This window comes from Natrix helvetica, assembly GCF_964273705.1.
Source record: "Natrix helvetica genome assembly, chromosome: 2".
In the NCBI taxonomy this organism is placed as follows: domain Eukaryota; kingdom Metazoa; phylum Chordata; class Lepidosauria; order Squamata; family Natricidae; genus Natrix; species Natrix helvetica.
This window is the reverse complement of record NC_138552.1, coordinates 201,526,656-201,552,246: the sequence shown is the minus strand read 5'-3', so window position 1 is coordinate 201,552,246 and position 25,591 is coordinate 201,526,656. Positions and strand designations below refer to the sequence as shown.

The window sequence follows — 25,591 nt, the reverse complement described above, 5'->3', positions numbered from 1 at the left end:
TAATAGAATGACTTGGGCTGGCTTCATGCATTGCAGAAGTGAAAGGCTAACAGTTACATGCTATAATTTGTAATTTCCCAATTTCCCCTTTTACACACCCGCTTTCGCATCCTGCCAGCTAAAATTAGCATATCTAAGAAGTTTTAGCTGGCTCTATAGATTTGCAAAAATTGAATGTAAAATCTGGAGGCATAAAAGGTACAGACTACCACAAACTTTGCAGAAATGGCAAGCGAATCGTTAAGATCTTGGGGTTACCTTTTAAAGTAGTATTTGAACAAGCAAACAAAAATGTCTGAGGAGATATTTAGATTCTCTTCTGTCGTGTACCAGCATGGCAGCCTTCAAATGTTTTGCTTTTTTTTACTCTATCACAGAAAGCCATGAGGGCCAAGGAATATGAATGCTTTGTAGTGAAAATTCAAAGACTAGAAAATCTTTGCAGAGCTCTGCAGGAGGAACGGAACGTATTGTATAAAAAAATAAAAGAAGCACAATTCCCTGAAGAGAACAAAGAAGAGGAGGCAGAAGACGATGAGGAGGAAGAACAGCAAGCTGGAGTGGAGGATAGTCTGGAGAATAAGACAACAGTTACAAGTCAGGCTATTGATGAGCCATCTGCTACCAGTGAAATTATCCCAAAAGATTTGGCTACAGCTTTCATGGTGACTCATGTGAATATGCCTGTGATCCCAACCAATGAAGAAAAAGTGGAAGAACTACATGATCCCAAAGTATGTGACCCAATTTGTTCTCCTGAGATATTGGTTTCTTGCAAGCCACAAGGCAACCAAGACTGCTGTATTGATCCAACATCCATGCCCAAAGCACAGGAACCAGAGGGGGACATAGTAAAAGTTGATCCCGTGTTGAAGCTCTCAAATACTGACATGGAAGATGTTGATTAGCACAATATAATGATGTGTTTTCCCCCAAAATGACATTCCCCAACCCTTTCCTAAACATTGGTTTTCATAGTAATATGGCTTTACAAGTATTTTCAAACCTCCTTCAATTTGATAGAATATACACTATTGTATCCCCATGATTACTGGTTGTGTTTGAATCTGCTTTACTTCTCATTCAGGTAAAGCCAAGAGTTTAGGCATCTTGACCTAATTACCTAACAGTAATTCGCTTCATAATTTTCTGCTACTTTCATCATAGTTAAGTCTTTGGAAATGTTGTGGATTTCTGAAAACAATTTTTTTTTTGCTTTAAATTTTTATGCCTTAAGTTGGGATCTGGTATGAAGTGATCCGCCATATGCTTTCTGATATAGAATGACGGTGTTAACACTGATCCATGTCCAAGCTTAGAATGGCTGTATTATATCTTTAGTCATAAAATCTGACTTGAAAAATAAACTAAATTTGGAAATCTTTCAAGATCCAGTACAAGAACAGGTAGGCCTCAAACCTGGGAATGGCATTTAAATTTTGCTTTCAAAAATTAGCTGTTCCTTTTGCAGTCAATTCTTTGGGGGTTATAAAATATGAAAAATGGCACACCTCTGTTCCTATATTCTACATCAGCAGTCCCCAAACCTCTTGTACTAGGGGACTGATTTCATGGGAAAAAAATTTTTTCATGGACTGGGGGAGAGGGGTGATTTTGATTTCACTTGCCTGCCACTCAATTCCAGCTTTGTGACCCAGTTCCTAACCATCCACGGACAGGTGCTGGTCCATGGCTCGAAGTTGGGGACCCCTATTCTGCATTCATATTTTATATTACAAATAATTCATCTGTCTTTTTAAAATTGTCATTATTCAAACATGTATGACCACAATCTAGTACCTGAGTTTGTCATTGGATTCCCCTGAATTAAACAATGGTTCAGTATGTTAGCTAGACTATATTTTATGCCTATCAATTGAATTCACATGATTTTTTAAAACACTGGATCGCATCTCAGGAATTCTAGCCGTTTCAATATTAAGATTTTCATTTATAACTCCTTAGTATTTTAAACATTGCCTTAATAGTTTCCATTTGCTGGGGATTCTCCCCCCCCCCTTTCTTTTATTAGACAAAGGCTCACATTTCTACAAAAGCTGTCAGATGTGAATGTTTTTATGGAGACTATAAACAGAAATTTGAACTAGGCCTAATAATGATCAGATTCTTCAAAACAGTTGAGATATATTATCTCTGTAATGTAATGAACCATCTGAAAAATAGTTGATAATATTTGTACCACCTGTATTGAAGAGATACCACCTGTATTGAAGAGATTCAAATTAGGGATGACTCCAGAACCAATTTCGCAGTAGGAATCTCTCCACATTAGACATTAGAAAATCTATTTGAAGATCTTTATAATACTACATAGTATTGTATAATTTATTGTGATTGCACTTTGGAACGTTGGTAGAGCAGGTTGGTCTCCAATTTAAAAATACTAGAAATGACTACAAAGGCAAACAGAAACCTTTGATCCCATAGCCCCACCCAAACAGGCAGAGTCTATAAGACAAGCCAAATGAATCATTAATAAGTAGCAAGTCTATACCTGAGATTTTCATTGAACTGACAACATCTATCACACAAAAATGAGAAGCAACTTTAGCAAGTTCGTAGAGTGGTGCAAAAATATCTTTTGAAAACCCCTGACAGATCCAAATTAATAGTTAGATGTTTCGAGGGGCTATTGCAAATAGGATTCTGGCTACAAAATGATTGTTTAAGTATCCTGCTTGAGTGGTTCACCTCATGGTTATCTCATACATTTTCATATTATTCCTTGTGGAAACATACAATCAATGTACTTGAAAGCAGTAAGCAGACAGAATGAGGGTTTCCACCTACTCAACTTTTCTGACTTTTTAAAGCCATAAATACTAAAAGGCTGGTGCACACTTAGCACTAATTCAGCAGCAATTCACAACTTTATCCATTGTACTTACAGATCAAGAATTTCAAGCAGTCAGAAAAGGCTGTGCCAGAACTGATGATCACACTTTTTTTCACTTTCTACATGACATTAGCAACTAAATGAGCTTTATTTGTTGTTTTATATAACTGTAAGCTGTTGGGATGTTTGAGACACAGGTAGTACTCAACTTACAACCAGTCACTTAGTGACCATTCAAAGTTGCAACACACCCCAAAAAAGAGATGACAGTCATGTTCATTTTGGGCACCAGCCTGTATTTATGGCTCTTTGCTACATCCTGTGAACATGTGGCTGCAATTTACATTTTTGGTTTTGCTTAACTATCACTTGTTTGCTTCGTAACTACCATCCTCATTTAAAGATGTCAAAAAAGGTCATAAAATGTGATGGTCATGTGGTGACCTGCTTTACAACTGAAATTGCGGGCTCAATTATTATAAATCAAGGACTCCCTGTAACTTGTTTACAAATGTTTGAGAAAATAATGTAAAATTTGCTATTGCTAAGGAAACCCTGGAAGCCTTAGTTATATGATACCGTTTCCCTGAAAATAAGACCTCCCCGGATAATAAGCCTAATCGGGCTTTTGAGCGCATGCACTAAAAATGAGCCTTACCCTGAAAATAAGCCCTTTCCAAAAATATTGCAATGCAGCAGCAGCCATGAGGTGACCATGCGTGCTGCCTCTTGCACCTCAAAAATAATATCTCCCCAAAAATAATGCCAAATGCTTATTTAGGGGGTCAAAAGAAAATAAGACCCTTTCTTATTTTCGGGGAAACACGGTATAAATAGATAACAGCTGATCAAAAGGTGGTGCTGGATAATATTTTAGTTATCCTAGGAATGGAATGAGAAAGATATATAGAAAGGAATGAGAGAAAGATGTATAGAACAACTCTGACAACAGATTCATCTTTCCATTTAAATCAAGACTGTTTCTTGATTAATTTTATGCAGTCAAAGCTTTGCACTAGTTTCCTTCCAGCATCAGCATTCATGCTTATGTGTGGTTTTCTTTTTAAAATGGCCCACTATTAATGTAGAATGCTTCTTTATACAGAAGTGCCTGTATTTGTTTTGAATCTCTGATACAGAAATCAACAAAGATTATTCCTCCAAAATGCTGTTACCTTGCTTTCAGGAGCTAGTGGCCCAAACCTTGCTTTCAGGAGATAGTGGCCTGTTCTGACCACCAAAACAGTGAACCCTATTTAAAAAGGACGCAACTTTTGCAAGCAAGTCTTGTAACTTGAATCTCGGGAGCCAAGTGATGTCTCATTTGTTTTTTGAGGGGGTTGAGTTCAGCAAAAAATTAAGAGGCACATTCAAACCCCAATGTCAGTCAAGAAATGTGTCCCAGCACGTTTCTTCTGAAAGAGCTTATTCCCAGGTTAAGAACAATGCATTCTTGACTGCTTCATGTTCGGGTATATCTGGTATATCTGGTTAGATATACCAGTGACGGAGATCAAAATGGATTTCACTTAAATGCTCCTAACAAATATGTCTAGATGGTATATTCTCCTTTAGCACAGAAGGGGATCCAAAAATAAGACTTTCCAGACCAGTCTCACTGGATAGAAACATACCTTGGGACTAATACCATGCATTAAAGACATTCTACAAAATGGGACTTTGGCATAGACATCTGATTTAATTTTTAATATCAAACTAATGATATGGAGGACCAGATTGCAGATATCCACCAGTAAAACCCTTATATTATTGGTGATTAAAAAGGACCATAAGCTCTCTGAAAAGGACAGAAAGCCATTTCATGAATTAATGCATATGCAGACATGGTGTTGAACAACAATCCATGGTTGTGTCCTAGAAAGTCACAAAGAGATAATCTGGTGAAGCAAACCTTGTACGCCAATCCTTTTAATTTTGGTGTGCACTCATTTAAGAGTTTGAAATCAAATCTCAACCATGTTTTGTGATGGCTGTAAGGGCTTTCTTATTGCTGTTTCTAGAAGCATATATATTCATTTTATTGGCTACATGCTTCAGAATTAGCAACAGCATTAACTGCTGAAGTCATGAAAGAGATTGCTTTATTAATGAGATAAAGTGCCTGAAACAATCAGATTCTTGAATCTTGTCACATCAGAGAATCAGAATCAAAAGTAACCATTCAGTTCAATCCTGTTCAATTCAAAAAATGCAAATTAAAGCATACATCCAAAGACACAATGATGCCATTTGAATGCATTCAGTGAAGAAGTGCCCACCCCTATTCAGAGTTCTTATTGTTGAACTTTAAATAATAATTTTCCCTTTATCATTTAATAGAAAGCTGCATCACTTCCAGTTAAACATATTATCCCAAATACTGCACTCTGAAAAAACTGGGGGGGGAAGACCTAACTTCTTTTGGGTGAAACATTAACCAGTTATTTAAAAAGTGATGAATGCCATCAAATGCTGCTTTTTCTTTTGCAAGCTCTTTCAATTGTTCTTCAGAGATAAGCCAGAGTTCCATTAACAAAGGATGGTAGGAGGACTGGGTAAAACCTGTTATTGGTGAAACTTATTTCATACCTATTGTATTGGCTGTTTGGCTTCCTGAATGAGCTATTCCATGTGGTAATTTCAGATGCTGTATAATTCATTGCTGAAGTTCTTGTGCGACTGAAACAAAGTTTGCTGGCTGGGAAATTCTTGGAGTTGAAATCTACAAGTCTTCAAGTTGCCTAAGTTGGACACTTCTGCTCTAAAGCCTACCAGTTTTCTGAAACTGACCAATATTGCAAAGGTTTCTCAGGCCTTCTGACATAATGTAAATTTTGGCTGACAAAGCCACTCTGGATTCTGCTTAGTGCTGAATCTTACCTTAAAGTAAGAACAGGGCCCTGCGTTTTCATGGTGATTATAGACACTAAAAAGACCCTCCTGTTATTTCTGTTATTATCTTACTTTAAAAATACTTCTGCAGCATGCTTTGCAGAGTCCTCCTACACACAACGGTGTGAATCTTTATCTGAACTAGTTTAAAACAGCCACAAACATAATCCACCACAATTTATTATTTTAATACAGATAAATCACAACCCCAAAACTCAACATCACAAAAATGGCATCATAAACAATTGTTTTTCAACATTCATTTGTTATGTACATATTTTCCCCCTGCAAAAGTGCAATCCGAAACTTTTTTTTTTTCCTTTTGAGGAAAAAAGGCTTTTACTGACAAACGCAAACAGGGCAAGCTGGATACCGCACAACAATTTGCCCTTGAAATACCTCGTACAAGTAAATCAGAAAAAAATTAAATTTGCTACATGTCTTCCTAGCAAAAGAGCACACTGACAGAATCACCTGTTGCCTCAAATCTGATTTTCAGTAATTTACTCACTTAAAATGATCAAATAAGCATCATAGTCATATAATGTCTCAGGTGCACTTAATGTTTTTAAATGGAGTTTAAAATGTATGTGTTTGTGATCAAAGAGTCTTTCAAGCTGAATTGTAACACTATTCTGCTGATTTCTTTAGGAACACGTCCTTTTTCTTCACGAAGGGTGGGAAAATGCAGGATTAACAGTCAATATCTCAATTTTGTTATTTATATGTGGAGGTGTGGTTACCCACATGGAACAATTTACTGCCACAATGCTAGCATTGTGTTATCAAATGCAAATGCCACGGTGAAAAAAAAAAGTTTTATCAAGTTTGGTTAAGATCATGTGGACACAGCAAAAAAATTTAACATGGCCTTCCAATGTTTAAGAAGAAAAACAAGTCACGGATGAAATACAGATGTTATGGTGGTAGCGGCTGTGGAAAGAAATTTCTGCCAGATGCAGTACAGGATACATCTCTATTGCACACCTCAGCAAAGTGAAATGTCTACGTAAATGCACATGGAGACCATAAGTGCCAGTTTCTAAAACAACTGTGGGAACTTAGAAAAAAAGATGCAGCTGCTTGAACATTTCAAAGAAAGCTACCCTGTTCACTGTCTAACACACTCTGAAGCTCCTCTTTCAACAGCCCTAGTTTATGTGGTATTGTATTATATGCAATCATCAGGAAAGTCAAATTAATTCAAATTCACATATATCAAGAACCTTATTTTTTGGGGGTACTGATGATGCTAACCCCCAATAGATATTGTATACACTATAAATATCAATCTATTATCAGGTTGGTTTTAAGGAATTTCTAATATGCTTTCTTTAATGGGGAAAATATTTATTTGTAAGATTTATTTTAACATGTAAACAGCCCAGAAATGATTTTCACTAATGAAAGTGAACACCTTTTTTTCTGCAATTCATTCAATTTTCTCTCAATGTCTTGATCCTGTATCATTTAAGATTAATTGCAATTCGGCAAATGCCTTTTTTAAAATGGTCATACACACAACATGCACTTGTGGAGACATAATTTGAGCAGATGCTAAAATATAGCCAATATATCCCATAGAACCCAAATTTCATACTGCCAGCTTCAATGAATACATGAAGCTCCCTAGGGGCAATTTTCTTCAATACTTAGGATACTAAATATCTGCCTGTGTGTGTGTGTGTGTGTGTGTGTGAGAGAGAGAGAGAGAGAGGGGGGGGGTGCACAAGAAACCATCTCTCTCTCTCCCATTCTCTTCCTATCTCTCATACACTCATACACACACACACACACACACAGAGTATGCATTTTCTAAACTGCAAACAAAGCATTTATTTGCCTTACATCTTTCTTGGTCTTGAGATCTGTGATTTGCATTTGGATTACTATGCTGCTACTCTGCTTTTTGTACAACTCACCTTAAATTTTGAATGAGAAAGTTGATGAATACTACCTGTTAACCTAAAAAAATCGATGGCTATGGATATGAGTGTTCCTGGTCAATCCACACTGAGTAAAGTAGAGAGGAGTAGTGATAGCCCTTATGAAACATGTTGCCCAGTAATAACATTGTGTTCTACGCATGCAGGTTGTGGGTAATGCATGCACATAAATGAGTTCACGGCCTCTATCATTCCTGTATAATTTAATGTCAATCAAATGTATCAATTAGGAAGGAATTCTATCTATGCCTCAGGCAATGACATATATACAACTGCCAATGTTCATATCTTTACATGGTGACGGGAAAGAGCAACATGATTTATAATCCAAACCAAATGCTAAATTGTACACGGCATGCAAATTAGAAAATAAACAGTATCAGAAAGGCCTCAATAGAAAAATCCAATTGAGTTGAAAAGTAAAATACTTCACTGCTGTTCCCCTCTCTTGAATAATTACAATAATGTTATCAATAAACGTTTTTTGGAAATTAAGATTCCAAATATTTCAAATTCATATGCAAGCTATGAAAACAGTTTGACAATCTTGCAGGGCTGAAAGAAAACATAGTTCATCAGACCACATATTATTGGATATCCATTTTATTGTACTTTTGAAGCATGAGTGTCTTTTCATTCATGCTTGCCATGATCCCAATGCAGCGTTTTCTTTTCAATAGATTATTGTTGCTGCACAATGTTTATTATCCAGTACAAAATTTGGAGTGGTTAGATCCACCAAAACTCCAAAGAGCTTACACACACTAGAACAATCTTCCCCCAAATAACACTCTTCGGTTGGTCTGAAAACCCAGTACTCCCAAATCTGCAGACCCAACACTGGAAACAAAGCAGAGAAAACTGCACTTAAAAATTGCAATTATCTCTCTGTATAATTTTGTTTTCAGGGCTACTTGATGGAGGATGCATCATGTTGAAGAGCAGCTAATCTTCCCCTCACCTACATTACCTCTTCCCCCAGATCTGTTTTGAGCTAAGTAGCCTAGAATAGTCATCCAAATAATAACTGAATGTTGTTGTTGCTACATTTCACAACAACTGTGGAAAAGGAAAGAGGTTTATACTGCTCACACTGATCCATCACATCATTGCAATAGACTCCAAATTATCACATGCAATATCCATAAAAACCTAAAATAAAATGATATTGCAAAATCTTATCACAAATTTCTGATGTGACAGCTCATTTGCTCCTTAGTGCTGATCTACAAAAATTACATTTACCTCCTCATCTTTGGAAATAATGTTATAATTGTAGTTCAATAAAACATTCCATTTTCAAGTAGATCATTTGTTTCTGATGTTGAACAATTTGTGCTGAAAAACCAATTCGAAAAGACTGAACATTCACTTTTAACAAAAAAAAAAATTGCACATGTACAGATAAAGTAACTACAACACTGATAAGAGAACAATAATCACAAAACAATTATTTTGTTCTTAAATTTCTTCGGTTTCAATTATTTCACTTTTAATTTCTCATAAATTAAAAGTTTTTAAAAATTAAGTAAAAGTGCCATTTCAAAATAGGTACCAAAAAGTGGGTTTTAACCTCTTTTAATACGACTTAATTCAAACTAGGATTCAAAAGACATAAAATGAATTCCACAAGTCATGGGGCATAATGCGCCTCACATGATAACATGTATCCAAAACAGCAGGGAGGTTCAAAATATGAAGATCTGTTATTCAACAAGATAGTGTAAGCCAGTGGTAGTTAACCTGGTCCCTTCCGCCCACTAGTGGGCGTTCCAGCTTTCATGGTGGGCGGTACGAGTTTTGTTCTATACTGAAGCACTTTCCTTTTTAAAATTTAATTGACTTCCCTTCTTTATAAATCACCATTACTGTGGAACCGGTGGGCGGTTAGAAAATTTTACTACTAACAGAGATACAAAAGTGGGCGGTAGGTATAAAAAGGTTGACTACCCCTGGTGTAAGCCATTAATTTACTAAGATCTTTAGCAGCTCTTTTGAACTGTTATATGAACCTTAAGTATGCTAAAGTCTTTTAATTGATTCCTTGTTTGTTTATACACAGCCCATATCTGCACATATAATCTTGGGAGTATTTCTGCAGAAATTTTACCTGATAATATGTGAACAACTAATAAAAACTGTTCTATAAACAACATTCAGTTTTAGAGAACACTTTTGAAATACTGTAAAGAAATTATTAAATATTTCAACCTATAGGAAAATTAATTTACAGGTAGGCACACTAATCTATCATCCTTCATTTAGTTTGAACATAGTTTACTATAACTGTACCAAGAGACAAGGGTTAATCACAATGAAAAAATCTGCAACATAAGTTGCAGATACCTCTCTTGATAAGAGATTTTGTAATGGGTTTTGCAGTATTACTGAACACTCTAAGGTGACTTTAAAATGCTTGAAAAAAGCTGAAATAACACAACTTATTAAAATGCAAGGGGTTTTTTTGTAGAAATTTCCCTGACTGTTTGAATTACAGTGTTAGTGGAAACAGTATGATCTGTCAGTGAGAGTAACTATGATTATCAAATATATATCGCAGGAAGACACTATGCAAAAATAAAATAGTTTTAAACAGTGCACTTTTTGATATAGTATTACATTCATTTGTCAATGGTTAAGTTTATCTCAACAAACAGAGACTTGAACTGTATTAACCAGCACTACTAATATTATCAAATCCTGATTTTGCTCCCAGGAATGATGTAAATTCAACGAAGGAGCAAAATATGAAGATATTGGATGTACAGAGGCACACACAAGGAAAATGTCTTTGAAAATCTGGCTGTACAACTACCCAGTATCCTTTCTTAGTTCATCTAAAATGTACAGATAGGATCTGCATACAAACCTGAAGTCTGTGGATTAACATTAAGCATTTAATGTTATTTGTAACACCTCCCCTCCCTCTTTCATATCTTATATTAGGCCTTGAAATATATGCATGGGTGCATGGGAAAAGGCAGTAGTAATGGGAGTGCTGCTCAGCATAGAACCACTTTCTATTCTCCCCAATATCTTCAAAATCTGTTCAGCCTCTTCACTCCTCAGAACTGATTTTCAGGGCACAGCGGAAGACTGAGGGACAACCTTATCCAATGGTGGGATTCGAATAATTTAACAACTGATTCACCCCAGGGTCAGGTTGACTGTCATGGGAGGCATGGCCCATCCCCATCCTCTAGTTCCACCACACAGGTGGGATAAGCCTCCCGCAACGGCCAACATGACCCTGGGCAAACAGGTTGCTAAATTATCACCCACCCACTATCAAAGTAGATCCTGGGCACTGCACTACACTGCAATGGAGAAATGGGCAACAGAGTGGCCAGCACGAGAGAAGTAGGAGGAGCAGGAAGAAGATAGAGGGAAAATGGCCTTCTTCTTCCCTCATGCTGGCCTCTCTGTTGCCCGTTTTTCCATTGCAGTGCAGCGCCCAGGATCCACTTTGATAACAGGGGTGAGTAATTTAACAACCAGTTCGCCTGAACCAATGAGAACTGGCTGAATCCCACCACTGACCTTATCTATTAGCAGAACTCTTCTCCCATGATGCTGGACTTCCCTCTTCATCTGGGCAGACCTACAATTTTCTTTCTTCTACATGTTTATGAAAATCTGTTCATCTCTCCAACCTACAAGAAACTTGAAGTCACTGTTCATTTAACAATAAAGGGGACAAATAGAATGGAATTTTCTCTCCAACCAGGGTGAATATAGACAATTTCCCAGATGTGATGGAACATTTTTTTTCAGAATACCCAGGCAGTGTGATCCCAACACATCTGGAAAAGAGCTAGGATAATATGATAGAGAGAGAAAAAAAGATGGTGCTGCATCTCCAGCCTTCACTGAAATCATGGCAAGAGGACCTCTGTCTGAATGACACACATCTACACAGGAACACATGTACATAACCACGCAAAGCTTGCTGTACTTTCCTTTCAATTAGAAAAAAAGCCCCCCTCCCCTTCACAGAGCAGATCTTATAAAAGATATGTAAAATAAATGGAACAATACTCATAAAATAGCTATTACTATGGCAAAGCTTTTGTCAATAAGCCTCCAGAACTTTAAATGAGGAAAATGGCTTCACAAAATGATAGTCCAAATTTCCACAGTGTGGACACTGCTGAACGTTGCTGTATTCTGAGAAATACTGCATCCCAATACGTACATCTATAACAGGTTTCCCACAGTGTTTACAGTTCAGTCGAGCCTATAATAGAGGAGAGAGACAGAGAAAAAGAGAACAGAATTTCAAAAATCTCATAATTGGCTTCCATCGTCCATCAAACCCTATCATGCTTCTATTTGTTTTATTCTTACTGAATATGCCTTGTGATTATAGCCTGATGGGCCAATTCCTACTACAGCTTGTACTTGGGAAAGCTTGCCTGAATAATAAATTCGGAACATCAATCTCTTGTGTCTGTAGAATCAGCTATTAATGTAGATTTTAAAAAATGAATGGTTACCTAGAGAGGATTGATTTTACAATGCCTACATTGGATGCATAGATTTCATCTCTAGGTATATCAGACAAAAATGAAAGGCAAGGATTAAATCTAGGAGGGTTTGGTGCTTTTGATTCATTTTATCTTAACATCTGGCCAATATGACCCCGAAGTATTGAAACTCTTCCTCTAGGAGGGCATTTCCAGGAGATGGAACAGCACTGCACCACCAGGCTTCATCTTTATTTCAATGCACACTGAGATAATTACAAGTGCTATCTTCTCTATGTGTAGATGCAATTCTACATGACATGCTCTTTAATGAAGATGTACAGAACACAGACAACAAACACATAAATTCTTCTTAATCATTAGCTGCAGTGCTCTGATAGTCACATGGGCCTCTCATCATCACTGTGAATGGGAGCCAGTATTGAAAGAAAATGCTCAGCCAGGTAGAGCGAAAGTTCAAGCAGAGAATTAGCTTTGAATCATTGCACAGCTAGAAGACATCCAGGGCTGACTCCTTCCTCCCCCCCCCCCAAGCCTCACAGAGCCTTATCTATTTGTTCCCAAAGGAAAGCAAGCAATCTAGGGAGATTCTTGTATTATAGGCAGAACACAATAAAGTAGTTAGCCTGAACTCTATCTATGTGGATCTAATTGCTTGCCTGATCGGTACTGCTGGAAGAGATATGTGCTTTTGGAAGAGAAGCAGCATCCACCAGAGAGTCATGAATGTATCCTCATCCATGAAATAGTGTCTAGACAGCTATCACTATATCCTGGAGGCTTGCCAAGACCGTGGAACATAATTTACTAAAATGTGAACTCTTTCATAATACTAACCTGACAACAAGGAGAGGCTGCTAGAATGTCATAAGTATACATGGTCCCCAGCTGATGCCAGCTTCCATCCCACCGAGATTTGCACTTTATGCAGATAATTTTATGAACCCCTTCTAAACAGTCTACACAAACAGCATATAGGTGCATAAGCCTTCCTGTGGAGAGAGATGTGTAAAAACAGAATATATCAAATGTACCATATATTAACAGAATTGTGAATAGCGTTTTAATTAGAAAATGCAAGAAATGAAGCATTCAGCAAACATTATGTTTCTAGTCACCTTCTGTCAAAATACTATTAAAGAGGAAAGTCTATTTTATTCAGAATTACATTCCTAACTTCAAATGCAAATTATTATTTCATTACTAGTTTAAACTAATGCTGGCAGTCAATCTGTATTAGTTAGCTTCTAAACAGAGAGGTTGGACTTTAGGTTGTAAAGTTTAGTCTTTAAAAATTCAAAATTGATTTTTAATTAAACTACAAATCAACTATATTAAAGCTAACCCATGATCAGTATGAGTAGCTAATTTCTCATATCAGAATGAACAAGACAAGAATTCCAATTTTCAGTTCAACTAAGAAGCTTAACAAATAACTGTAGAGAATTACTATTGTATTACAGAGTTACTCTCAGCTGCATATCACATGCTTCAGAGGGGAGGATGGGCTCTCTGCTACTGTAAATTCATAAGATTTTTCTCCATGTGCAAAGCAAAAGTAGAACCCACAAGTTAATTAGGTGTCTCTATATATTTGATTTCCTTCCAGTTATTATTTCATAAACGTCTACAGTATTTATACATATGAATAAAAGTCATATATGATTATCTTTTTTGGCAAAATAATATATCACACAAACTCTTTATGCAAAGAAGAAGTCAGGAAAAGCAGATTCTTCTCAACAAGAAATACAGGCTTTTTCAAACCACAAAGTCTCTGTTATAACTCAGTTTCAGGAAAGGGTTCAAATTGCTACATGAATACACTTGCGCACTCTGCATAAATATAGAAAAGATTCCAGTGTGAAAGCAGGAAGGTAGAATTATACTATAGCAATTGTGCTTATCTCATAATATACGATATGGAAAAACAAACTTCCTTGTTTAGGAGAAACTCCCCATTTCATGCAGTTTTCACCTGGAAAAAATACTAGAAAATGTGAAATAACTTCTCATCAAAGATGGATATTAGCTAGCCCAATGCAGGTACTTATCTGGATCTTATATGGTGCTAATCCATACTGCAGTTTGTTTAGTTATTATTGGACTAAATCACACTTCACATCTAATGTGTCAAAGTTTACAAACCAATAAAACACACAAATGTATATCTGTATTGTATATTTGGTTTGGTTTGAGCTTAATATTGTGTGAGGTCAAACACATTATTCTAATCCTTAAAGGATGACTAAGAACAAGGTCATTATCATTTCCTCTCATTTATAAATCATCTCATCCATTTTTAACTTACAATAATTATGTTTATTGAGTAAGCAATAGTAAATACTAATCTCAAAGCTAATTTTCAAAACTCTTTAAACTTCTTATTCTTTAACACAATTTATTCTCAACCAAATTTCATGTGACATCCAAATCAAGGGAGCTATAGAAATTACCAGGTATGGAATGGAGGCAGGAATTGCATGGAAGGACAACGCAAAGTGAGCCTATAATATTTCTGTAGTATTCAAACTGATTTATAAGTACCTGATAAGGGAATTAGATATCTCTCTCCTCTGCCCAACAGCTGGGATCACCTACCTGTCATAAACATTTAGCATGACTATATTCCAGTCCTTCATCTATTCCCACTTCTGCAATTTTTACTTCTCTCCCTGCTAGGTAAGATGAGAAACAAGTTTACAGACTCCTCCCCGCCACCTTATTTGTATATATACAAATTTATATGTTTATAAATTTATGTACAAGTGGCCCTCACAACAGTTCACTTAGTGACCATTCAAAGTTACAACGGCACTGAAAAAAGTGACTTAGGACCATTTTCACACTTACAACCATTGTGGCAGCCCCATGGTCACGGGATTGAATGCTTGACAACTGACTCACATTTATTACGTTTGCAGTGTCCCGGGGGTCATGTGATCATCTTTTGTGTCCTTCCCCCTTCAATGGGGAAGCCAGATTTACTTAATAACTGTGTTAACAACTGCAGTGATTCACTTAACAAATGTGGCAAGAAAAGTTGTAAAATGGAGCAAAACTCACTTAACAAATTTCTCACTCAGCAATAGAAATTTTGGGCTCAATTGTGGTCGTAAGTCGAAGACTATCTGTATTTGTACAGTATACATACAGCATTTGTAATTATTTTGGGAAATTTTCTCAGGTATCATTATTTTTATGATTTTAGATTAAATTATTATGCTTTTAAGATTAAATTTCTCAGGTTTAAGAGTGATCAGAATGGCTTCTTTAAATTCTACTGAAAAGTGATAGGGCTGCCAAATCTGGATAGCAAGTGGTCAAATTATCACTAGAGGGTAACACTTCAATTCTATTTCCCAGATTTTTGCAGTTCAGAAAGCATCAAATTGTGTTCAAATGGGAATTTTAAAAGGACTCTCTAGGAATATGCATTTGGGAACTAAAGCCTATAAATACCCAGAAGCCCCAATTTCCATAATTAAGCAAAAATTAAATAAAATGAAAGCAGGAAATATGGAAAATCCCTGATTTACAATCATTCGTTTGGCAACCATTCAAAGTTACAATGGCAATGAAAAAAAGTGACTTATGACCAACGCTCACACTTGTGACTACTGCAGCATCCCAATGGTCACACGATCAAAATTTGGGAGTTTTGCAACCCACATGTATTTATGGCCATTGCAGTGTCTGAAGGTCTTTAGGTCACCATTTGTGACCTTCCCAGCTGCAGTTAATGGAGGAAGCCAAATTCACTTAGCAATCATATGATTCATTTAACAACTGCTGTGAATCACAACTGTCACACAAAAGATCATAAAATTGGAAGCAACTGACTTAAGAAAGAACGTTGGTCTTACCTGAACGTTTTTTTCGGGAGAGTGGAGGGAAGGGTCACTGAAGGGTTATTACAGCCTGATTGGTCCATTTGACTGAGAGAAAACTTCTTAGCCTTCGGCTTCTCCCGTTGGCTCCCAGTTTCCACGATGTCACGGTCAGCGTCTGCATGATGTAAGAAGACAAGGGAAAGCCGCCCAGGGCCACCCGATTCTACCCCTCCCGGACCCTGTCTATCTACCTAGGGCGGGAAAGTGACCCCTCCCTCCACTCTCCCGAAAAAAACGTTCAGGTAAGACCAACGTTCTTTTTCCAGTAGAGTGGAGGGAGGGGTCACTGAAGGGACATACCCACGCTACGTCCCAGGGAGGGGAGACTGGGTCCCAGGGGGAGGATCGGCCGCCACCCGCTGGAGCACCCTCCGCCCGAAGGACGCCTCAGCCGAGGCATAAGTGTCCAGGCGGTAGTGTTTTATGAAGGGAGTAGGGGAGGCCCAGGTGGCCGCGCGACAGATGTCCTCGAAGGGTGCCCTTGTGGCCCAGGCCGCTGAGGAGGCCGCACTACGAGTGGAGTGAGCCGTAATCCCCGAAGGGGGGGATTTACCCGAGGCTCCGTAAGCCTCAACAATGGCCAACCTGATCCACCTCCCAATAGTTGAAGACGAGACCTTTTTACCTAAGGAACTCGGGTGAAACGAGACAAACAGCGCCTCGGTCCTACGAATGCCCTCCGTCCGTTTTAGATAAATACGGAGGGCCCTGCGTACATCCAACCGATGCCACGCCTGTTCTCTCTCCCTTGTTGGATTGGGGCAAAAATTCGGTAGGACAATTTCCTGGGCCCTGTGAAACAGGGTGTTAACCTTCGGGATGAACGAAGGATCCAAGCGCAGAACCACCCTGTCCTGGTGAATCATACAAAGGTCACTTCGTACAGAAAGGGCCCCCAATTCAGAAATATGCCTGGCCGATGTAATGGCCACTAAAAATACTACCTTCAGCGAGAGGAGACGCATGTGAACCGATCTGAGCGGTTCAAAGGGAGAACCCGTCAGCGCCTTCAGGACGAGGGTAAGATCCCATGTAGGGAACCTATGAACGGGAGGCGGACGGATGTTGGCCGCCCCTTTAAGGAACCTCTTCACCAATGGAGAGCGAGAGAGGGTAGAGGAGCCCTCTCTTCCCAATATAGTGGATAGGGCCGCTACCTGTCGCCTGAGTGTATTATGGGACAACCCGTCCTCTAATCCTTTTTGGAGAAACTCTAGAACGTCTGGAACCGTGGCCCTAGCTGGATCCACCCCCCTGGGGCTACACCACTTCGCGAAGGCCAACCAGGTGGCGTTATAGATTCTAATTGTGGACGGTCTCCTAGCTGCCTCCAAGGTAGCTATGACCCCAGATGACAACTTCCTCCCTTTCAGTAATCCCCTTTCAAGAGCCACGCGGTCAGATGCAGCCACTGCGGCTCTGGGTGAATTAAGACCCCCTGACACAGGACTACCTCTTCTGGCGGAATCCTCCAGGGGTCCGTGACCGAGAGCTGGACCAGGTCTGCGAACCATGGTCTCCTCGGCCAATATGGGGCTAATAGAATGACGTGAGCCCTCTCTGTGACTACCTTCCGAATGGTTCTGGGAATGAGGGGAATGGAGGGGGAAGGCGTAGAGGAGACCCGGAGGCCACCGGGTTCTGAGAGCATCCGCTCCTTCTGCTGCTGGAGTCTTGAATCTGGTGAAAAATCTCGGCAGTTGTGCGTTGCCGGGGGAGGCAAACAGGTCTACAAGGGGGTTGCCGAATCTGAGGCAAATCTTCCGAAATAACTCTGGGTCCAGCTGCCACTCGCCGTTGTCCAGAGTCGCCCGGCTCAACCAGTCTGCCTGGTGGTTGGACTCCCCCGAAATATGTTCCGCCGTAATTGAGGCCAAGTGTCTCTCCGCCCATAGGCATAATGTCTGCGCCTCCCGCCACAGGGCTCGTGAGTGAGTCCCCCCTTGACGGTTGACATGAGCTTTCGTCGCTACATTGTCCGTAAGCAGGAGGACGTGTCGCCCCTGCAGTTGGCGGTGGAAAGTCCGGAGGGCCAGTCTCGCGGCCTTGAGTTCGAGCCAATTTATATTGTGTCTGAGGTCCGAGGCAGTCCAACGTCCCTGGGCCATGTCGGACCCCATCACGGCCCCCCAGCCGTAAAGGCTCGCGTCCGTCGTGACTTGTACTCTCTCTGGCTCCCAAATTGAGGCCCCCTGTCGCAATGCCGGGGACATCCACCACTTGGGCGAGCCTCTCACTTCTGGCGTTAAGCGAAGCGGTCGTAGAGAGTTGCTCAACATTTTCCTTTGGGCTGGTATCAAGGCCCACTGGAGGGGACGCAGATGTAGACGGGCCCAGGGAACTATCCCTATGCAGGATACCATCTTCCCCAGGAGTCGGGACAAGGTCAGGGTGGAAACGGACCTTTTTGTCCTGATGGACGTGATCAATTGTCTCAGACTGGTCAGGCGGTCTGGGGACAGGCGAACCCTCCCTGACTCGGAATCTATTACTGTCCCTAGATGCAGAATCTGTCTGGATGGGGATAGATGACTCTTGGGAAAGTTTACTGAGAAACCTAGTGTCTGGAGCCATTGGATGGTCAGCTGGAGGTCTGCTTTGGCTCTGGGGAGGGACCCTGCCTGCACTAGGACGTCGTCCAAGTAGCACTGGAGCCTCACCAGAATGGATCTCAGGTATGCAGCCAGGGCCGCCAGGACCTTGGTGAACGTCCGTGGGGCCGAGGCCAGGCCGAATGGAAGAGCCCGGTACTGGTAGTGTTGGCCTTTGTGGGAGAATCGCAGGAATTGGCGGTGAGCCCGGAATATGGGGATATGGAGATAGGCCTCCGTCAAATCTACCGAGGCCATGAAATCCCCCTTTCGAATGCCCTGCAGGATTGACTTTAGGGAGGCCATCTTGAAGCGCCTGTAAACTAGATACTGATTCAGGCGCTTCAGGTCGAGAATCGCCCTCCAACCCCCCGAGGCCTTCGGGACTACAAAGAGATTTGAATAGTAGCCCCGCCCCCTCTCCGGCTCCGGAACGACCTCCACCGCTCTGATTTCCAGAAGGTGTGAGACGGCGAGGTCCATGAGACGACGGCGTTCCGGATCCCGGGATGGGGAGAATGTTCTGAAGCGTCTCGGAGGGTAGGAGAGGAACTCTAGTCTTAGGCCGTGGCGAATGGTCGCTCGGACCCACCCGTCTGATGTGATCTGGTCCCACTTGTCCGCATACAGTGTCAGACGGCCGCCTATGGGATGACTCGGGTTCGAGTCATTTCCCTCTAGGGAAGGGGCGCCCCCCCCCCGCGAAAGGGCCATTTGGATTGGGACTGGTACCTGGGGCGGTCCTGAAAACCCTGCCTGTTGTACTGCCTATCCTGTCTGTACTGCTGGAACCGGGGCTCCTGGTCCCTGTCATAAGTCCTGAAGGAAGGCCTGCGATACGGGTGACTACGTGTTTCGGCCTTCTTGGTGGAGGTGGGCATCACCTTTTTCTTGTCTTTATTCTCCACCAAGATCGGGTCTAGAGCAGACCCAAACAGATTGGGACCCGCAAAGGGGGCAGCTATTAAATCCCATTTGGCTTTATTATCGATCTGCCAATTTCTAAGCCAAAGGAGCCGACGTGTGGCCACAGAGGTAGCTAAGGCGCTGGAGCCGAATCGCATCGCATCCAGGGTTGCGTCGGCCGAATACTGGCAGGCCGCCATAATTTTAGTTAAATCCTGATGGATGCGATCATCCTGGATCGGGATACGATCCTGGAGTTGGCGGAGCCACATAACGGTCGTGCGATTAAAATACGAGGCGGCGGCCGCCACCCGCATTGCCCATGCGGAAGCCTTGTAATTTTTCCGCAAGGTGAGCTCCGCCCTTTTATCCTCCGGCTTAAGCTTATCTGCGGCATCCCCCGAGACCACCGGGGAAGATGAGACCAGGGCAGCTATCGGTTGATCTATGGCCGGTAATTGGATGGCCTGTAGGAAGGTCTTTTCCATGTTATAAGCCCGCCTGTCATTGCTGCCAGGGGGAGAAAAATTTGAAGGCCTAGCCCACTGACTGGTGGCTACCTCCAAGAACAGTGGAGGGGCAGGGATCTCCTCTTTATTGGTGGCCGTGTTTGAAAACATCACCATGTCCGGATCTCTGGGCGGGGGCACTGTGGGGTCCCCCGTGCCCACCTTGGTGGTTCTCCTAGCCTTCTTCAGTAGGGGCTTAAACATGGCCTGGATGAATAAGTTGGAAGAGGTGGGCTGATCAGTGGCCGCATCCTCTTCCTCAGAGAAACCCCAGTCGTCTTGACGACGGGCCTCCTCCCTAGAGGAGACCTCGCTCATGAGGGAAGGAGAAGAAGTTCTAGACCTGGCCCTGCTGAAAGGAGTAATCCTACTATGCCGGGAAGGTATGTCCCTTTGAGCTATTCCCTTGGAAATGGCTGCAGAGATTAATCTTTTAAGATTTTCAGGGAGGTGTTCTAGATCCTTCTCATCCCATTCAGAATCATAGTCATGGGGGATCGAATCCCTGTGAGACCTCCTACCCCGGGAGGAGCCTGCAGAGGGGCCCTCTAATGGGTCATTTCTATCCAAGCCCCCTGTCCCAGGGGAAGTTGGGGGTGGGGGTGAAGCCCCCCGTCCTTCACTCCTAACTGATCTGGATGAAGAGGAAGAGGGAGAAGAAGGGCTGAACCCCCTGTTGACAGAAGGGGAATGACAAGGAGCCTCAGATCTGGGGGATCTAGATCTAGGTCTGGGATCCCTGGCCTTCTTCTTCTCTGCCCTCTAAATGGCTTTCTCAATAGCTCTGGAGCGCCTAAGCTCGTCCCTTTGCAGAGCTCTGGAGGGTCTATCCTCAGCAGTAGGCCTAGCAGCTCGAGGCCTGGCCGGGGCCGTGGGGCCTGACTTCTCCTCTGGGGCCTGGGTGGTCGCGGTTTGAGCGGTTTCGGAACGCGCTGCCATCGCCCCACTCACGTGTTCAGAAGAAGGTGCTTTAGCTGATTTGGGGTGTTTTGCAGCCTTTGAGCCCGGCGCTGGTGTGGAGACGCTCAGCTTGGGCCTGTGGTGCCCCTGCGTTAGGCCCGTTCGCCACGTGTTCAAAATGGCCGCCGGCTTGTTTTGCGGCCGTTTCTCTTCAGGCGGCCGCTAAAATGGCGCGCGCGCGCCGCCGCTTGCCTCCCCAGCCGTTCCGACGGCTAGTCGACCCGCTATTGTCGATCGCAGCTCTGTGCGATTCACCGCCGGTCTTCACGCCCGGCAGGAGCCGCTGGTGCTCCGGTCTTGCGCTCGCGCCGCCGCCGAGAGCACCGCCGACCCGGAAAAGGCGACGCGGCCGAGTTAGGGGCTTGCCGGTCTTCACGCGCGGCAAAAAAGGCCGCCGGCGCTGCGGCTTAGATAAATGGGTCGTCGGGGGAGGAGTTGGGAGCTGTAAGCCCCCCGGCACGCCCGAGACACCAGGAATCAGCCGGGGGAAGGAAAGGCCCAGAATGGAGAAATAGGTAGGAGAGGAGAATGCTCTAAGCGCCTCTCCCTGCTTATCTGGGACAGCAAAAAATTCCCGCTGGGCACAGCTCCTTCTATTCTATAATTTCTTTCAATTTGGAATATCCAATTGTCCAAATACTGCTCTATTTAGTACTCACAATCACTGGGAACCAAACAATAGTCTGAGGACCTTCTTGACTGAGAGGAAACTGGGAGCCAACGGGAGAAGCCGAAGGCTAAGAAGTTTTCTCTCAGTCAAATGGACCAATCAGGCTGTAATAACCCTTCAGTGACCCCTCCCTCCACTCTACTGGAAAACTGCCTTGTTTACGGACAGAAATTCTAGTCCAAATAAGTCAAGGACTCTCTGTAAAAACAACTGCTGCAGATGTGTTGTTTATAAAATCTTTCAAATAGTCGTTTGAAAGATTAAAAAGGCGTTTTTAATAAATATACAGTATCACTAACTTAGTTGTAATCAATTTAATACTCTAAAAATGTACAAGAGTTGATATGGTTCTATTGGTTTAAGTTTAAGTTTATTTGATTTATAGACCACCCCCTCTCCCCGAAGAGACTCGGGGCGGTGTAAAGGAACCACATTAAAAAAACATATACATAATAAATATCCTTAAAACCAGATTAAACCTAAAGCCCTGTACAAATTGTTAAAAATTAAAACACGACCTAAAACCAACCCAGGCTTGGGGTGGGAAGCTGGAATTAGGCCAGGCCGGCTAAATTGAACAGGTGGGTTTTTAGCTTCGTGCGGAAGGAGCGGAGATCTGTAGTTGTTCTGATATCGGGGGGAAGGTCATTCCAGAGGGTCGGGCCCATCACAGAGAAGGCCCTTCCCCTGGGCGTCGCCCGCTGGCACAGCCTAGTGGACGGCACCCGGAGGAGTCCCTCTCTGTGTGAGCGGATTGGCCAAAGGGATGTATGGGGCAGGATGCGATCCCGCAAATACCTAGGTCCTGTGCCATGGAGCGCTTTAAAGATGATAATCAGCACCTTGAAACGCACCCGAAAAGCCACAGGTAGCCAGTGCAGCCCGCGCAGGAGAGGTGTTACATGGGAGTACCTAGCGGCTCCCAAAACTGCCCGCGCGGCCGCATTCTGGACCAACTGCAGCCTTCGGGTGCATCTCAAGGGGAGCCCCATGTAGAGAGCATTACAGTAGTCCAGCCGGGACGTCACAAGCGCATGGGTGACTGTGCGAAGGGCGGCCCGGTCCAGTAGGGGACGCAGTTGGCGCACCAGGCGAACCTGGTGAAACGCCCCCCTAGCCACGGCTGTCACATGGTCATCCATTGACAGCCGGGCATCTAGGAGGACGCCCAAATTGCGCGCCCGATCCACGGGGGCCAGATGTTCGCCCCCAATGGCCAGTGATGGAATCAACTGGTTGAACCGGGGTGCCGGTAACCACAGCCACTCCGTCTTGGACGGGTTGAGCTTGAGTCTGTTCCTTCCCATCCAGATCCGTACGGCTTCCACTACATAAGTATCAAAACAGCTCATACGGCGTAATCTCAGTTGTGAAACAGTTTATGGGATGAATTGCACAAGCATAATTAAAATTTGCCCTGAACATTTTCACAAGAATAATTTGTGCACTATCAGAATAGCACAATTGGATTATGTAATCTTGACTACTTGGGATATTTCTTTAAGGAAAACTCTAAGCAGAGTATATGCAGAATGAAAAGTCTGCAATGCTCTTTCAAAAATACAATCACATCAAAAAATGCAAAACACAATCTTTTGATTCCAATACATTGGCTACTGCTAATCAACAAAAAAACAAGTGATAACAAGAAAATATGTGAAAACAATGCACATTATTTTCATATTTGCACATTATTTGTAGTCATCATATACCTCAGCAATAAAGCAACTGCAATCATGCCAGTCAGCATTTTTCATACTTATTATAGCCAAATTATGACTACGCTTTGTTTTTAAAGGGATTTTTTTTCTGACTTTTCTTTTAAAAATACTGCTTCTAGGCTACAAAATAAGTTTATTTTGGAACTCAGCATTTGTTTTGATGATTTATTACCAATGCAGAACAAAACATAAATTAAGCCTTATACAGTTAAATAGCCAATTATGCAATTTGGGCTACAATCCATATTATTACTGTTCTTCTTATCCAAGAGCAGTAGACAAAACAAGCCTTTAAAACTACTAAGTAAAAAGAGTAACAATGCAGACATCAACCACAAAAACCCTAAAATAATTAAAATACAGTCATTTAAAAACAAAGTTCATTTGAAAATAAATCTCAAGGACAGTGTAGCCCTGGAAGTATTACTATGACTTACACTAATGGGCAAATACAGAGAAGATGTACCTTGTTTCCCCGAAAATAAGAACTCCCCGGTTAATAAGCCCAATCGGACTTTTGCGTGTGTGTGCTAAAAGAAGCCCTCCCCCAGAAAATAAGCCCTTCCTGAAAATATTGCAACACAGCAGCAGCCAGGATGTGACCATGCTCACCGCCTCCTGTACCTCAAAAATAATAAAACCTCCCCGAAAATAAAGCCAAGTGCTTATTTTGGAGGTCAAAAGAAAATAAGACCCTGTCTTATTTTCAGGGAAACATGGCACATATCATGCTAAATTGTAATGTGTATGATTTTGGGCTTATTGACATGCATGAGTACCCTTAGCCACAGGAATTTGAAAACCATCAACGCAAAGGATGAACAATCTTCATGTTGTGGGACTCTGTATGTTGCAAAGTAAGAAAGGCTGGGTTTTGGAAGAGACTGCATGTCTAAATTGTGTCAAAAGTATGTAGGTTGATTGTACAGTTTTGTGTTTTACCCCCTTAAAATAGTATATCATGTTTTCAGTTTTCAGCAATCATGCCCCAGATAGAAAAAAAGGGATTTGAAATTTGAAATTGACTTATGGCTTGTCAGGCAATCAGTTCATTCAACCCACCATCAATCTTGCCTCATTTGATCTTCTGGTAGGTTGTATTGGACTCTAAATTTGCATTACAAGGATAAGTCATGGTCAGTGATGGACCATGTCTTCCTCCCATATTAGAAAACCTAAGCTTTAAGTTACATTTAATGTTAATTTTAGTTAGCGGAAATAAGAAATTCTTGTAAATTACAATGTTAGGTTGGCTTGTTTCCATTAATTTCAGTTTTATCATTCAAATCAAAATTTTATTTATCAAATTAATTTTATTATTAATTTTAATGACCTAATTTATGCAGCAGTTCTCTTAATTCTTCTCATCTAATTCTTTTCTTCCTCGAGTCCAGAAGACACCAACAATCTTAGAGAGGTTTCTAATCATAATTTGCTTTTCTAGCCTGATTGCTTTTGTCTTTGTCTAAATCTCTTATCAGAAAATTTCCTAACAGTAAAGCTTCAATAATGTAAAAGTATTACTACAGTTCTGAACCTACAGTTATTCATTTAGTGACCATTCAGTGACCGGCACTGAAAAAAGTTACTTGCAATCAATCTTCACATTTACAACTGTCACAGCATCCAAATGATCATGTGATCAAATTTCGGGCAGTTGACAAGTGGCATGCATTTATGACAGTTGTACTGTTCCAGGGTCATGTGATCACCATTTGTAACCATCTCAGCCAACTTCTGACAAAGTCAATAGAAGAAACCAGATTTGCTTAATGACCATGATTCACTAAATAAATTTGCTTAACAACTGTGGCAAAGAGAGTCATAAAATGAGACAAAACTCACTTAGTAACTGTCTGCTTCGCAACAGAAAATGTGGGCTCAATAGTGGTCCTAAAATTACCCATATAGGTAGTATTCAATTAATGATCACAATTGGATCCTGAATTTCTGTTGCAATGTCTCTATTAAGTGAATTATGACCAATTTTAATAACTTTTTTTGCCACAGTTGTTAAGTGAACCACATGGGCTTCCCCTTGACTCTGCTTGTCAGAAGTTGACTGGAAAAGTTGTAAATTGCAATCATATGACCTCAACGACCTGCAACAGTCATAAATATATGCTACTTTGCCAAGTGCCCAGGTTTTTATCACATGA

General features: G+C 41.5%; 2 protein-coding genes across 2 annotated transcripts in view; one reads left to right on the top strand and one right to left on the bottom strand.

Moving 5' to 3' along the window:
- TXLNB (taxilin beta) overlaps window positions 1–1,854 on the top strand; it is a 29,422-nt gene extending 27,568 nt beyond the window's left edge. The window contains exon 10 of the mRNA XM_081943499.1: window positions 378–1,854. Within this exon, the coding sequence (XP_081799625.1) occupies window positions 378–908 (531 nt within the window). The 3' untranslated portion in view covers window positions 909–1,854. The remainder of the gene's footprint in view (window positions 1–377) is intronic.
- Window positions 1,855–11,080: 9,226 nt separating this feature from the next.
- Window positions 11,081–25,591, bottom strand: part of HECA (hdc homolog, cell cycle regulator) — a 36,955-nt gene continuing 22,444 nt past the window's right edge. Inside the window, exons 3-4 of the mRNA XM_081943500.1 lie at window positions 13,020–13,174; window positions 11,081–11,932 (exon numbers count right to left, since the gene is read on the bottom strand). Of these exons, the coding sequence (XP_081799626.1) occupies window positions 11,768–11,932; window positions 13,020–13,174 (320 nt within the window). The 3' untranslated portion in view covers window positions 11,081–11,767. The remainder of the gene's footprint in view (window positions 11,933–13,019; window positions 13,175–25,591) is intronic.